At 37.6% G+C, this 16061-nt stretch overlaps 3 protein-coding genes and 1 pseudogene across 8 annotated transcripts; 1 reads left to right on the top strand and 3 right to left on the bottom strand.

Moving 5' to 3' along the window:
- Window positions 1-186: 186 nt before the first annotated feature.
- On the bottom strand, window positions 187-1189 carry LOC110811827 (uncharacterized; annotated as a pseudogene).
- Window positions 261-6410, top strand: LOC110811885 (uncharacterized). The gene is made up of 12 exons (XM_022038499.2): window positions 261-2166; window positions 2675-2877; window positions 2967-3164; window positions 3282-3353; window positions 3613-3708; window positions 3803-3882; window positions 3977-4052; window positions 4328-4538; window positions 4655-4851; window positions 5051-5156; window positions 5253-5342; window positions 5495-6410. Exons 1-12 carry the CDS (start codon window positions 1662-1664, stop codon window positions 6232-6234), a joined length of 2574 nt encoding a protein of 857 aa, XP_021894191.1. The 5' UTR covers window positions 261-1661; the 3' UTR covers window positions 6235-6410.
- Window positions 6411-7166: 756 nt separating this feature from the next.
- Window positions 7167-8580, bottom strand: LOC110811901 (uncharacterized). The gene has a single exon (XM_022038528.2). It carries the CDS (start codon window positions 8393-8395, stop codon window positions 7271-7273), a length of 1125 nt encoding a protein of 374 aa, XP_021894220.1. The 5' UTR covers window positions 8396-8580; the 3' UTR covers window positions 7167-7270.
- Window positions 8581-11224: 2644 nt separating this feature from the next.
- On the bottom strand, window positions 11225-15944 carry FRS4 (FAR1-related sequence 4). Of its 6 annotated transcripts, XM_022038444.2 has the most exons (5): window positions 15631-15818; window positions 15318-15500; window positions 12741-14934; window positions 12528-12584; window positions 11225-11683 (listed from the first exon to the last, which is right to left on the bottom strand). In XM_022038444.2, the coding sequence occupies exons 3-5, from the start codon at window positions 14829-14831 to the stop codon at window positions 11531-11533; spliced, it is 2301 nt and encodes a 766-aa protein (XP_021894136.1). In that variant the 5' UTR covers window positions 14832-14934; window positions 15318-15500; window positions 15631-15818; the 3' UTR covers window positions 11225-11530. The 6 variants fall into 6 exon arrangements, with proteins under 6 accessions (XP_021894136.1, XP_021894137.1, XP_088071088.1 ...); XM_022038445.2 differs by lacking the exons at window positions 15318-15500; window positions 15631-15818 and adding an exon at window positions 15829-15944; XM_088214962.1 differs by lacking the exon at window positions 15318-15500 and having other exon boundaries at window positions 12782-14934; window positions 15631-15821.
- Between the last annotated feature and the right edge of the window lie 117 nt (window positions 15945-16061).

The raw sequence follows: 16061 nt of genomic DNA, 5'->3' as shown, positions 1-16061 counted from the left end.
TATATACATATATATTATGTCTATCATATAATTAAACTTCAGTGTGAAAATATATTTCTTGCTAAAGGAAAGATGATATTATTGTTTTGTATTGTTATTGTTTTCGTTAAATTTATTTTATATATTTAATTATTAGTATTACTAGATTTTAATAATCCAATTCCTAACCAGCTACTTAGCTGAATATCAAAACAAAAATAATGATTATACTAGATTGTCTATCCATCAAAACCAACTATATATCTCACCAATCAAATTGAGGTTACCTATGGCGGAGTTCAGAGGAGTCGGCGGAATCAGCCCCGATATTTTGTTGCAGTCGAGGTTCAAGGTCGCAAGAACCGCCATTTTTCCCAAGGCGGCCGGATCTGTCCCGATAACTGGTTCAAAGAAAGATCCAAATCAGCTAGCCGGTAGATCTGCGATATCGACACGGGTATTGAGCCGGCCGAAATTCCGGGGGGTAGGACCGGTCAGACGGTTGTTCCGCAAGCGAGGTGCATCAAGCTGGACAAGTTCGTAATTGAAGTGGTATCTTTCCCGAAATCTGATTATCGGCCACATTCAAGATAGTTAACCGCTGTAACCGGCCGAATCCGGAGGTATCTCGACGGTGAGTCTGTTCCCGATGAGGTCAAGAATGCGTAAAAAGGGGAGGCGCGTGACGCACGGAGTGATCTCGCCGGAAATCCCCTTCCAGTCAGCAAGTATAACGGAGGAGAGACGGGTGAGTCGGCAGATCTCCGGGGAGATTGAACCGGTCATGAACCTAGTCCGGTGAGCCCTCCCGAAAATAGGGTCCTCCGACTCGCCGCGAAGATTGATTCCGTACCATTTACGACAACAGTCGGGGCCGCCATAAGTATGATTCTAGTTTTATTTAATTTCAACTAAATAAAGAAATACAACCAGAATGTGATCAAATTATAATAGAAAAATAAAGATTGAATTTTTACACCAAAATTCAAGGGATTTTAACTAAATGACTTATTTTTATGCATTTTAAAAATTATTTAAATAAAAAATAAACGTTTTTGAATTTCCACTTCATTAATTTTCTATAAATTCAAAATGAAATGAACCCGCTAAGTAATGTAACAGATAAAGCTGGTGTTTTTGTTTTTCGTTGCAGTATAAACTGTCTCCTTCTCAATATTGAATCCAAAAACCCCTTGAAAATCGATACCATGTCCGTGATTCTTCTCTGTCCTTATCCATCTTCTCTCTCCCGCTTCCCTGTAAATTGTTCTTTGAGTTATTTTTTTCTTCTCCGATTTCTGTTAGACTGTTATCTAATCCGTTTTGCAGTGGAAAGTCATTCTTATCTTTCGCCAGATGCTTTTCTGATATGTATAGCTGGAAATTCTCTGCAGCAGTTTCTTTTGTCTATATATAGAGGTGTCGCATGTGATTCTGCGCTGAGTTCAAGCTTTTATCTATTCAGCTTGAAGTATCTAACTGAATTCTGGAAGTTCCAATGTCAGTTCAATACTTGTTTGATCACTCTATTTAAGTCATTCAAATTGGGGTGATTTGACAGATTTTTCTGAGTTTCTGAGTCTGGGTTTTTCTAATCTCATCACTCTTTGAATCGTTTCTCCTGAATTTGATCCTCTTTTTGGGTAGCAAAACCATTTTTTAATCTGGGTTTTCTCATAACAATGGAGGGTTTCTTGCTGTTGAAACCATTTCTTCTCTTCCTGCTATTGCATGTTGTTTTGGGGAAGGAGTGCACGAACCTGTTCCCTCAGTCTCATACTGTTCAACACGAACTCTCCACTTCGAAAAATCAGACATGGAAGGCAGAGGTGTTGAGTCACTACCATTTGACACAAAATTATGATTCTGTTTGGTCTGATTTGCGGCCGAGAAAGATGCTCAAGGAAGAAAACGAAGTGAGCTGGGCAATGGAGTATCGGAAAATCAAAAATCCCAGCGGGTTTACAGCACCGGGAAATTTGCTTCAGGAGATTTCATTGCATGATGTCAGGTTGGATCCCATGTCAGTGCAGGGACAAGCACAGCAAACAAATTTGGAGTATCTTTTGATGTTGGATCCTGATAATTTGGTATGGAGTTTTAGGAAAACGGCTGGATTGCCAACTCCCGGAACTCCTTATGGAGGGTGGGAAGCCCCTAATATTGAGCTCAGAGGTCATTTTGTAGGTATATATTTCCTCTCTGCCTCCTGTTAACCTTAAGAAAAAACTGTTTGATGAATATGTTGTTTTTTTAATTTGCTGGTAATGATTCTCTTTTTTACTTCCCAAATTCAATTAGATTCCCTCGAGAATCAGGAGATGGGATCCTAAAATAGACTTTTTGGAAGTTGAATGAAATTTTTTTGGGGTGTCCCGCATGTTTCTCTGGGTTCCTGTGTATTCTACTAAAGTAATTTTCTTATTCAGTATTGCTTTGAATAGAACAAAGAAAAAAGATAGCACGTGCTTAAGGCAGCCAACCTGTTCCCTTTTCTCGTGGATAATAAGCAGATTTTTCAAAAGCTGTCTTCTTAATTTCAAAGACACTGTTGAAATGCCATTGTTAAGCTTGTGAAATTTTAGTACATTGTTAGGATTAAACCAGTGGGTTTTAATGGATTATGCTCATTGAAGTCATAAGAAGCAAATTCAAGTTCTCTTAACTTTGTCTACATGTATTTTGGATTTTGAAGGCCATTACTTAAGCGCAACAGCACAGATGTGGGCTAGCACTCACAATGATACTCTCAATAAGAAAATGTCTGCAGTACTGGCTGCTCTATCAACCTGCCAGGAGAAGATGGGATCGGGATATCTTTCTGCTTTCCCATCTGAGCTATTTGATCGTGTTGAAGCTCTTCAGTATGTCTGGGCTCCATACTATACAATTCATAAGGTATGGTCTAGTTTGATCTATTCTTTTCAATTTTACTAGTTCTTTTGTAATATGCTTATGATTAGCTTTTGATTTGTTGATAATGACAGATCTTTGCTGGTCTCTTAGATCAGAATACCTTAGCTGGTAATGGCCTTGCTTTAAAAATGGCTACATGGATGGCTCAGTACTTTTACAACAGGGTTCAGAATGTCATAACAAAGTACACTATTGAACGACACTGGCAATCTCTCAACGATGAAACTGGTGGAATGAATGATGTTCTTTACAGGTTATTCAGTTTAACGGTGAGTGAATCATTTATATAATTCTCTTCTCCCTCTCTGGGCTTCTAATAACATAATTGAAATTTTCTTCTTCACTTGCCTGGTCTTATATCACCCCTCTCATGATGTTGTATGCAGGGAGATCCAAAGCATTTACTGTTGGCTCATCTTTTTGACAAACCATGCTTTCTAGGATTGCTTGCAATTCAGGTAACTGATATAATGCTTTGGTTTTTTTTTTTTTTTTTTCTGGTTATAGGCTTTTGTTCTCCAATAATGTGTAGTGGATTAAGGAAACTCTGTCCTGGTAGGAAGAGAAAAGAAAAAGGGTTGATGAAAGGTACCAGGATGCTTTGGACAGAGGTTCAACAAGAGCATCCTAGTTCGTAAAATGCTTCAGAGAAAAGAGTTAACGAAGGGCACATTTCTAGATAATGTTATCACAGTTCTTTATGTTTTTTCCTTGTAGGCTGATAGTTTAGGTGGATTCCATGCCAATACTCATATCCCCATTGTTATTGGATCCCAGATGCGTTACGAAATCACTGGTGATCCACTTTATAGGGTAACTTTCTTGAGTTTGCAGTGCTTTTGTCATATCAAGTGGGAGATGGCTGTTAGGGTTTCTTATAAATTTTTTCCTCATACCATTGTGCCAGGAAATGAGCACATTCTTCATGGAAACTGTTAACTCTTCTCACAGTTATGCAACAGGAGGGACATCATACAAAGAGTCGTGGTACTAAAATCAAGAATTTAAAGCTCACATTTCTTGGCTGTTAAGATTTGGCTCTCCATCATTAGTTGATATTATTTTTCTAAACTATGAGCAGGACAGATCCAAAGCGATTGGCAAGCACTCTTGAAGCTGAAAATGAAGAGTCGTGTGCAACCTACAACATGTTAAAGGTAATCTCTTGAATTCCAGTATATGATCTTTTGGTTTGTAATGACAACTTTCAATTTTTTTCTCATGAGACATATAACCATTGTCTCTCTGAGTATTTGGCTCCCATAGGGAATGGTGATCTTTCTTGTAAACCATGTGTAAATAAGAGATCTATATCAAAAAATTCATGATTTCTTTAAAGGGTTTAGCATTTTACTTTTCTTGTGCTTGTTTTTGTTTGCCATACAAAACCAGTTTGATGGAAAATGTTCAACCTATATATTTGATTGTGCAGATTTCTCGAAACCTCTTTAGATGGACAAAAGCAGCGGTATATGCAGACTTCTACGAGCGTGCCTTGACAAACGGTGTGCTTGGTATCCAGAGAGGAACAGAGCCTGGAATAATGATTTACATGCTACCATTAGGTCCAGGATCTTCCAAGGGCAAGAGCCATCATGGATGGGGGACAAAGTTTGATTCCTTCTGGTGCTGCTATGGCACAGGTATGGTCTATCTACTACATCCAACTTTTGCTTTTCTTCAATTAGTAAATCTCCTTTCTGCCATATTCTGTGAGCTCATTCGGTCTAATGATTTGCTTTCTTTAATACTATTGCAGGAATTGAATCATTTTCGAAGTTGGGAGATTCCTTATATTTTGAAGAGAAAGGACATAAGCCTAGTCTTTACATCATCCAGTATGTATCAAGCTCAGTTAATTGGAAATCAGGGCATATATCCCTAAATCAAAAAGTTGATCCAGTTGTTTCTTGGGATCCATGCATGCGAGTAACATTCAACTTTTCTTTGAAAAAGGTAAATAGCAAAATTAATTTGTTATGAATGATCTTGGAATTTACATGGCTGTTTCATTATCATAGTGGAGATATCATTGTTATCTGCATATTTCTCTTAGATGAGAACTTGCATGGCTGTAATATATACTTATAAACTAGATTTTTACTGCATTATCAAAGATGAAAAGCTAAATTTTTTTCCAAACTGATCTGTTCAGGGGGCAGGCAAATCATCTACTTTGAATTTGCGGGTACCTATTTGGACGCATTCAACTGGTGCTGAAGTGAAATTAAATTCTAGAACTTTGCCTCTCCCAGCTCCAGGTTGCACTCTGACTAATCTCAATTGTTCTTTTAAATATATGAAATTTAATGTTTTTATTATTTAGGAATAAAATTTCATTCCTTTTCCCGTTCCAGGTAGTTTCCTACCAGTGACTCACAGCTGGAGTCCTAATGACAAATTAACACTGCAATTACCTCTTAGCCTAAGAACTGAGGCTATTAAAGGTACTTCCATGGAAGAAAACTCAAATATTCATTTACCCCTAATCAACTCTTTGAAGTTCACAAAATTCTGAATTAAATTGCTTTTTACTATGATTTGGTGATAGTTTGTTACGGATGAAGTATTCTGACAAACTCTTATGGATAAAATTCAGATGACCGCCCTGAGTATGCTTCCTTGCAAGCAATCTTTTATGGTCCTTACCTTCTTGCGGGTTATAGTCATGGCAACTTGGACATCAAAACTGGATCAGTTAGCTCTCTTTCAGACTGGATCACTGCCGTTCCCAATTACTACAATGACTACCTTGTTACATTCTCCCAACAATCAGGAAACTCCACGTTTGTCTTGGCAAACTCGGACCAGTTGATTAAAATGGAGAACTACCCTGAACCCGGCACTGATGCTGCTGTCCATGCAACATTTAGAATCATTTTGAGTGGAAAACCATCAAACTTTTCAAGCCTTTCAGACTTTATTGGCCAACAAGTCATTCTTGAACCGTTTGATTTTCCCGGAACGGTTCTACTTCAAGAATCAGATGGTGGGATTTCAGTTGGTAACTCTTCTGCTAATGGGGACCCTTCTAGCTTCCTTATAGTTACAGGATTGGATGGGAAAGATGGAACGGTATCGTTGGAATCCCAAAGCCAAAAGGGTTGTTTCGTGTACGGTGGTGTGGACGATGTAGCTGGTGTCGGCCTGAGTCTCAAGTGCAAAGACAAGGAGGGTGGTTTTAATAACCAAGCAGCCAGCTTTGTAATGAAGAAGGGACTAGCAGAGTACCATCCTATCAGCTTTATTGCAAAAGGGGCCAACAGGAGCTTTGTTTTTTCACCATTAATGAGCTTCAGGGATGAATCTTATACTGTTTACTTCAGCATTAACCAGTAACATACAAGAATGAAGAGAGATTCAAGTTTCGAATTATCTTATTACTTCAGTTTTTGACTTTTGGAAATATGTAATTGATTTTAGTGGGTCTCAATGAAAGCAAATTGCTGAAGAGACTATCGTTTCTGCTTTACAACATTCTCATTGATTTATTTATTTTGCACTACTTTCTTCCAGTTCTTAGCTTCTTTCTTTTCCTTTGATTTGCTTATTTCTTGAACATTTGATTTTCCCGGGGAGGTTTAACTGAAAGAATCAGATGGGAACATTTCAGTCGGCGCCGCTCTGGTCGACGGGAAATTGGTCCCAGGCCATAATGTCAGACGGCCCCCACCCATTCAGAAACCTTGTTTTCATGCACGGTCCTATTGAGATCGAGAGAGAGAGACTGTATATAATTAGTGTTAGCACATCGATATATGCCTCCTAAATTTAATATGTATATGTATATATATGTATATATATATATGTTCCCGAACAGCTAGCAATTTGAAAAAGTAATGATGTCAGTGAGATAGAGTCTCCTTGGAGTATATATATATAATCGGATTATCCAATCATCTTGTCTCATCAACTTCCAAAATTTAGATTTTAGCTTTAATGTGCTTTCTAAATATTTTCAAAGGTGTTCAAGGTTTTTAATTAATCAATAAAGTTAAAATTAAGTAATTAGAAGGGGATATATAAATTTTTAGCTTAATTAAGAAATTTATAATAACCTAAACTATAATTAATTGTAGACATCAAATAATTGTTAAACCGTAAATCTATTTATTTATTTATTTATTAAAAAAAGACCTTGATAAGACGGAATTAAGACTTTCATGCATGCATGACCCATGCAGATTACATGCACAGTAAAATCACGTGACAATAAATAGAAAATAATAAAAATTAAAAATTACGAACGAATATATTGTTTTCCTCCCATCTTTTTGAACTAACAATAATAAATTAATAATAATAATAATACAAATTACAAGCATCAAGTATTTAATATTCACTCATTTCCTATATTTTCCGGTTAGCCGGCTATCTAGGGCTCCGCCGGCCGGACATGAACTCGGCAAGGCTTAAGCGGCTTTCCGCAAAGACAGTCATTGTACACAAACGACGACGCTTCCAGGTGATCGAACGGGGCGCCGCCGGGTATCCTCCCGCAGAGGTGGTTGTAGCTTAAATCCATGTGCCCGATAAACGTCGCCGACAACATCGACTTGGGTATCTGTCCCTTCAAATTGTTATGCGACAAATCGAGTACCATGAAGTATGAGGTCGACCCGAAAGCATCGGGTATCGGACCTTGGAGATAGTTCCGGCTCAAGTTGAGGTTACCTACGGCGGAGTTCAGAAGAGTCGCCGGAATCAGCCCCGATATCCTGTTGCAGTCGAGGTTCAAGGTCGCAAGAACCGCCATTTTTCCCAAGGCGGCCGGGATGGGTCCAGATAACTGGTTCAAAGAAAGATCCAAATCGGCCAGCCGGTAGATCTGCGATATCGACAAGGGTATCGGCCCGGACAACTGGTTCCCGCTCAGTAAAGCCCGGCTCATCATTTTGAGCCGGCCGAAATCCGGGGGAATCGGACCAGTCAGACGGTTGTTCCGCAAGTCGAGGTGCATCAAGCTGGACAAGTTCGTAATTGAAGCCGGAATCCTTCCTGATATCTGATTGTCCGCTACATTCAAGACAGTTAACCGTTGCAACCGGCCAATACCGGGAGGTATCTCGCCGGTGAGTCTGTTCCCGATGAGGTCAAGAATGCGCAAAAACGGGAGACGCGTGACGCACGGAGGGATCTCGCCGGAAATCCCCTTCCAGTCAGCAATGATGATGGAAGAGAGGCGGGTAAGTCTGCAGATCTCCGGGGAAATTGAACCGGTCATGAACCCGGTCCGGTGAGTCCTCTCGAAAATAGGGTCCTCCGACTCGCCGCGAAGATTGATGTCGGCAACCCGGTGACTTTCCGGGTCGCAGCTGATGCCGTACCATTTATGACAACAGTCGGGACCGACCCATGAACCGAAGATACCATGGCGGGTCTCGTTGAGCGCGGACTTAAAAGCCATGAGGGCGGCCCTGTCGGTCGGCGGGCAGCCATTGACGGTCCAACTAACGGCCGTTAATACCACGCCAATATAGCACAACACAGTGAGTCCCATGTTCAGGTAGATGAGTGACAGCTTATAACTGTGTAGGGGTGTGTTAAGTATAGATATCGTGTTTGTTTCTCCCTCTGTAAGTTTATATTAATGGTGTATGTAGTGTGTATTTCGTGTCTGAAGAAGAAGAAGAAGATAAGTGTGTGGCTGTGAATGGCAGCCATTCATGTTGCAGACTGACTGCACGCTGGTATAAATATAGCAGCGAGTTCGTTTTCGTTTAATGACGATTTTACCCCTAACGTGGGATAAAAGACCGATGTGTGAGAGAAAATGATTTATTTATTTATTTATTTATTATTTTGTAAAATTTATAAATAAATAATACATCCGACATCATTAAACTAAATAAAAATTTAAATAAATTCTACCAAATATATCAATTTATTGAAAACCATACCTTAACCCTCGTGAGTTAATAATTAACTTACCATAATTAATTGCAATAAAATATTAAATCCATAATTAAATTATTATTATTTATAATATATGTCAAAGATGAGTCCACTAATTCATGACTAGTAAAACAATAATTTCTTCATTGGACTAACTAACTAGTCAATATAGTACATTAATAATTGAATTTTGCTAGCTGAGGTAATAAGTGAATATTTGAAATGTCTATGAGGAAAAAAATAAATAAATAAAATAAAGATATGGGAATGAATGTTTTTAATATAAGCTAGGAAAATGAATGCTAGAAAAAGAAATTTACAGTAACCCCATGAAAATAACAGTGTGTGTGTGTGTATATATATATATATATGGGAAGTCGGCATGCAATTGAAATTTGAAAAGGCATAATAATTATGTCCTTTCCTTTTCATGCTACGTACATTTTGTCGACAAGCAATTGTCATTTAGATTTGTACTTAATAAACCCAATTGAAAATGAAAACCAGAATTTTGTATCTCTTACGTCATAAATTTTTTAAATTGACAACAATTTTTCTAATACAATATAATATTTACATGTGTCGTACTAAATAATAATTAGAATTAATAAAATATTTAATAAAACGGTAATTTAAATAATTACTGAGTTAATTTAAATAACTTGCGACAAATTTAAAAGAGTAACATAGCACATGGGTAGTCCAAATTACAAGGAGAGGATCGGGATGTAGAGTGGCAATAATTGAGGACATGGCCCCACATCTGTCATGTTCAATGGATAAGCTCTTCTAGACGGGGAAGCTACCATACGGCGCCATTTAGTATAGCACACGTGTACTTCCCACGTGGCAGCCTCGGTGCCGTGCGATTTGTAACGATTTAGATCTGATTTAAACCGGGGGAATCATGCGTCTGACGACGTATTGTCCAATAAAGTGAGAATAAATTAATTATTAAATTAATTTTATATTTTATTAGATTTTGATTATTATTTTTCAGTATAATAATTATAGTAGAGATGAAATTATTTGAATTATTTTCCTAAATTTGTCTTCTTTTTTTTTTGTAATTTGGTACTTTATCTTTTCTATTTTTCAATTTTCTTATATTTTATAACCAAAAAAATAATAATAATAAAATAATTTAACAAAAATTATGGTAATTTTTTTATAAAAAAAAATTAATACTTAAATTTTAAGTAGTATGAAAATTTTATATTATTAAATAATTGATAATTAACATAATTATTTTAACATTGAGTATGAATACGATAAAAATATTTTCGGTGCAATTATTTTGACGAATGATTGTAGGGGCATGCTTTATATATCTACATGTTCTGTTGTCCAACAACTAGCAAGCACTTCTAAAACTTTTTACCATATATTTTTTCCTATAGTAAATAACAACAAAAAAAAAGTAAAAGTAAAAATCATAAGAGAAGGTAAAAAAAAAAAAAGTCAAATAATACAATTGGGAAGCTGGGCTCATGTGTGTGTGTTATCAAATCAGTTCCTGTATGAGCGAGTGATCCTGACCGTTTACCCGCCTGCTACTGAGTACCTTCCACGTCGAATGGGCCCACATAGATTATGATGGTGATAATGATCAAATGTGGGCCACCAATATCATGGGTTGTACTTGTAAATTATATTTATATGGATATCGACAACGGTTGTAAAACGTATCTTCATCTCATCGTTTCCAGTGAAGCTACTTGTAATATCTGAATCTGAATCTGACTCCTTTATTATATAAAATATAATATATACATGCGTATGTAGATCAAATTATTTTATATATTTCAGAAATTTCTTATACAAATATGTGTGCGTATGTATAGATGGAAGTCGACTACAATATCATGCACATGCAATGAAGGTGGTGTGTGTATGTATCCTACACATACACACCTACATATATAAAAAAAAAAAAATGTCTGTCGAATAGTTTTTCATATATAAATATACATATATATATATATAATATAGGGTTTTAGGTAGTATCTGGGGAAGCCAAAGACAAGATTTGAGGGGTTGACCAAGATTTCAGACAGGCATGCGGAAGACATGGCACTGTACATGGAAAATCAATTGTTGTGCCTTCAAGTTAGATACCGTCTGTCTAAGAACAGAACCAAAGAAGAGCCTTACTGTAATCCAGTTCCTGTAATTTTTTAAATAATTTCATTGTTGGACACTATTATCTTATGTGTATTTTTATTTTTCTAATTTTAATTTATGCATCTTTGAAAAATTTGTATGTATAGTTTAGAAAAAGTACCCGATTACCATATAACTTCAGTTAATCAAACTAGATACACTCAAACTGTTCTTTGCTTAAAAATTAATGTTAGGTGAAAGCTCTACAGTGGCTTTAGATACACGATCACACAGAAGAGAGGCAGAAGCCAGTAAAGGTACCTGATAGAGATGTGCAAATTTTTTCTATATATATATCAACTATATATAGAGCTTTATTTATAAGAGGGATTAAAGTGACAGAGTAAAGCTAAATCATTTTCATAAGCAGCTTAAATACAAGCTTAGTTCTGGAAAAACTGCCTACCCTTTTTATCTCAACTGTTGGGGAGCTCATGACGGAGACCTTAAACTCATACAATTGCAACACAGACATTTTCAGTTTTGGAATCTTCTTATGAACTGGAGAAAACTTGGTAGAACCCCAGTTGCCGCCGAAACATACATGGTGATTTTACAGAATACGCTAGTCCTCGAGCTAATGCGGAGGGCGGTTATCATGTAGATGCCTTGGTGGAGCTACATTTTGAAACTGCGGTGGTGGGACGTTATGGAACATTGCTGGCATTATGTTATGTAATTGCGGTGGCATTACATTATGCAACTGTGCTGGCCGCATGTCGACTAGCTCCTGCCAAAAGCAGAGACTTTTATCGCAAAGGAGAAGAAAAAAAGGGGAAATGCAAGCCCCTATTAGTATCTGGGTAAGAGATACTCACGAAATATTTCTCTCCCACTTCACTCCTCAGAATGCATGGTTAACATATAGAGAAAGGTGCATCGACATTTTTTAAACCCGAATGACTTTGGGGGAGAAAAGGTTCCTTTATTTTTTTAAAGTACTCTCTCGAACAAATCCAATGGAGATATTTTGAGGCCTTTATCTATAACCATCAGAGGAGGTGGCTATGAACCATGCCGTCAGAGGTTCAAACACTCCTCACCAGCAACTGGCCCAGAAGAAAGGACTTTTTCCCTCCATGGAAGGGAAATCATGACCAAAACGGACTCAAAAATATGGAAACTTCCTGGATTAGTCCTATACTTAAAACATACTAAACTAAGTCATCCTGCTAGGAATTATGCCTGTTAGAAGGGTAAATTTCTAGATGGGTAAATTTCAAGATTCAGTTGCCGAATCTAAAGAGTCAACAAGCTAGGCACAAACCTCCAAATCAACGGACATCTTCAGGCAGATTGGCAGTTTAGGCTAAGCTTGATACAATCTTATCATCAAACAATTATAGACAACCAACTCATATGATGCAACAAGTATGTAGACCACTACAAAGCTCTACCTGGAAACCGTGAAACAAGGAGTCCAATCAAACACAACTAATCTACAGAAGGCTATTTCTTTCTTTCTTTTTTTTGATAACCGCACCAAGGGCTAAATTCAAAACACTAAAATTGGTGTAGTGCTGCTAGTGCAAGATGGAATTGGAATTAGTACTGAGATGGGAATCTGCACATACCATTTGGTGAAGACCATCTTGATTCCCAACACCTGAAACACCAAACTGAGGCACCTGCTGCATAAACAAAAAAACCAACTAATTAAATTTCATATAAGTTTAGTTCTTTACACTTCACGAATAATTTTTACCATCTAGTTAAATTAAACATTAATTAATTAATTAATTCTATAACAATTCTGAATTTGTTCCAAAACTACAAATCTTGCTAACCTTTCCTTTTCCGCTTGCACTACTCTGATTACTATCCCTACCTGCCTCAGTTCTCCTGGGAGTCTTATTTGTCCCCGTGTATTTAGTAGGATCAGAGACCTTCTCTTTTGAAGTAATGCTGCATTGATTCCCTTCTTCAACAGTACAAACAGTTTGAATTGCCGGGTTGCTAGGCCTGGCATCATTCTCAATAGAGTTATTTACGATGGCACACTGCTTAAGAGCTTCTCTTATCGCACACAGTGCAATGTCATAACTCTCTTGAGATAATGAACCTTCTTCACCCAATATAATAGCTCGTCTACATAAATCATTGTAACGGCGGACCTTAGATTGCAACTCGTCCAATCTTTCACTAATAGCATGCTTGCTCATAGCAGCATTGGTCCATCGCTGTAATATATATTTAGATGGGATGCTGAAAACACCAGACATTTGGAGAACAACAATGGCGTGTCTACAGAGATAACCTTTATATTCAAAAGAACGACATGAACAATATATATCCGATTTCAGTTCATTCCATTCCACCATATAATTTTGATTGTCTTCAAAGTCCTTAACACTGTATGTTGTGGCTGTGTCACTTTCATTTTCTTTCTTAAGATGACAAGCTGCTGCACCCAAAACCTCAACTTGAAATTTCTTAAAAATTTCATGTGTGTACACCAGTGACATTTGCTTTTCAAATGGTGATGGAGACTTCAACTCAGGTGTTTCATGCCATGCATCAAACTCTGCTTTGGCTCCCTCTTCATAACTGTCTTCAAGCATTACTCTGTAGTGGTCCATAAACTCTCTTAATGATGTTTCCGGTTGCACATATTGGTCAAACAAAGTGTTCAAACTTTCTGAGCGCAATGCTGTTGATAAACCAGCAAAAGATAAATCCCTCATGAACATAGGTACCCAATATTTACGGTCTTCATACAAGGATTGGACCCATTGGACCTCTCTAAGATGAAATTTGTCCAGCAATTTCCACCACCTCCTTTCAAATTCTTCCTCAGTCCATGATCTATAAATACATTTCTGAAATTTTCCCATAAAAGTATCTTGCCACAGAGTCAAATACTCTAGATTTGGGGGGATCTTTTCTAATACATACCACAAGCCAAAACAATGCTTTGTTTCAGGGAAGACTGCTGCAATAGCTTGTTTTAAGGGATTGCTCTGATCGGTGAGCATCACCTGTGGAGCTCGCTCCCCCATCGCTACAAACCAAGTCTGCATTAACCAAGCAAAAGTATAAACTGTTTCATCTGCAATCAGTGCACAGCCGAGTAATGTGGGTTGTATATGATGGTTAACCCCAACAAAAAGAACCAATGGTAGTTTATACTTATTTGTTAAATAGGTAGTGTCAAAGGAAACTACATCATAGAAGTTATTGTAGTCTTCCATGCCTTTGGCATCAGCCCAGAAAACATTTCTCAATCTGTGCTCTTCATTTAAATCAACTGCATAAAAGAACTTCGGATTTTCTTCCTGCATATGCATAAAAAGCTCAAGCAGTAATTGAGCATCTCCTGCTTCGAGAACCAAACTTCGCCCCTTATCATGCTGATTTCTCATATAACCTTCTAAACACTCAACATTTTGGTAAGCGCTGAACAGTTTAGATACAGTAGCAAGATTCTTCCGTCTCCTCATCCGAACATCATTTTTTAGTGGATCCGCATCCCTGTGGCTTCGGAAGAAATGTGCTTGAGCTGGTAAAAGCTCATGATTATGCTCCTTCACAAAACTATACACATACCACTTGCCATTTTTCCCTCTCTTGACATGCATACTTGCTTTGCAACCAATTTTTGGGGAGGGTCTAGGATTAATAGCATCATCCGACTGTTGTTTATTTCCATACCGTATGCAAGAAAATTTTGCATCAATAAATTCTTTTGATGCCCTAGACCGACGGCTGCTCAATTTAGCAGTCCCAAATCCCACAGACTTGGCATATTCTTTGTAATATGAATATGCAGCTTCATGTGACTCAAATTCCATGTCATTACGAGGCTCCAAAACTGTATTTCCCGTACTGACGGGAACATTACTAGTATCCATTATTGAAGAGTATATATTCAGAGCCATTCCAAGTAGAACATGCACTTCACCTGGGAACCTAGTTCATTTTAATTTGATATCCTCATAACTAATGCCTGACATCTCCTCTCAAGATTCCATAAGCATGTACCTGAAATAAAAGAATGGCAATAACTGAAACTCAAAGTTGCAAGATTTTCAAATTGCATTAGAAAAGTCCTACTCCCTGAAGAATATTAGAGATGGAGACAAAAAATCCAAAATTGTTCCGAACTTAATAAACAGCTAACTTCGAATGCCAAGATTAGATATGATTAAATCCAACAAACTTTCAGTGAGGAAAATTTCCAAAGGAATAAGACTATGTTTGTTGGAGCTACAATTCAGATACAAAGAAAATTAATCTCAAACTAGATTGGAGAATCATCACTACCATCGAAATTAATACCACTTCGCACTTCCATGGTTACTTCACCGAGCACACAATAGCAATACTGCTAAACAGATTAAGTAAAAGCAAATCAAAAAGAGTACCCTGAAGCAAATTTTCCATTGAGATGTGAAATTTTCCACTAAAGAAAAGCCCTAAAGCCTCTTCCAACACCTATGATGGGTTGAAATTGACAAAAGCATCCCACATAAATAACAGTTAGACATCTCCAATGCAAACCCACAACATTCATCAATCAGAAAGCATCACGCACATCACATCATCATCTAACCTTGCACAAAATATACACAAAAACAAAACCCATTCACAAAATCCGGTAAATTAAAACGGCAAGTGAGAATTATGGAAGTTGAAAAGAAGTAAAGAAAAAATGACAAATTAATCACGTAAAGAAACCTGTCGGGTGGCTCTTATCGCGGCTGTCATGAGCTCCAACCATGGGTGGCCGCGACAAGACGCAGCCAACCAGCAGTGGCCACCGCAGTGGAGCACCGCAAAGCAGAGAGAGAAAAGAGCCGTTTCAACAGAGATATATTAAATTACAGCAGCAATTAACTCAATAAAAGAGAAAATTAGGTAGAGAAGATAAAGTACCAGAGGGAGCGAAGATCGACAGAGCTTGCTTGCTGAATGCTGAAGTCTTGAAACGGCGGCGGAGAAATAGGCGGAAAAGCACCGAGCCAAACGCAAGTCGAAAGCCAGTTTGGGCCAAAATTTGACAGCCCATAATATTTTATCGGCCCATTTAGTTTTGTGGGCCGAGAGTGATTTGAAAAGCCCATGAGATGTACAACAGAGAGAAACAATCCAAGAAACAACATCCCTGT

The sequence above is a fragment of the Carica papaya genome, chromosome 3, assembly GCF_054855325.1.
Source record: "Carica papaya isolate Zhongbai chromosome 3, ASM5485532v1, whole genome shotgun sequence".
Lineage (NCBI taxonomy): Eukaryota > Viridiplantae > Streptophyta > Magnoliopsida > Brassicales > Caricaceae > Carica > Carica papaya.
This window is presented reverse-complemented; position numbering and strand designations above follow the sequence as displayed.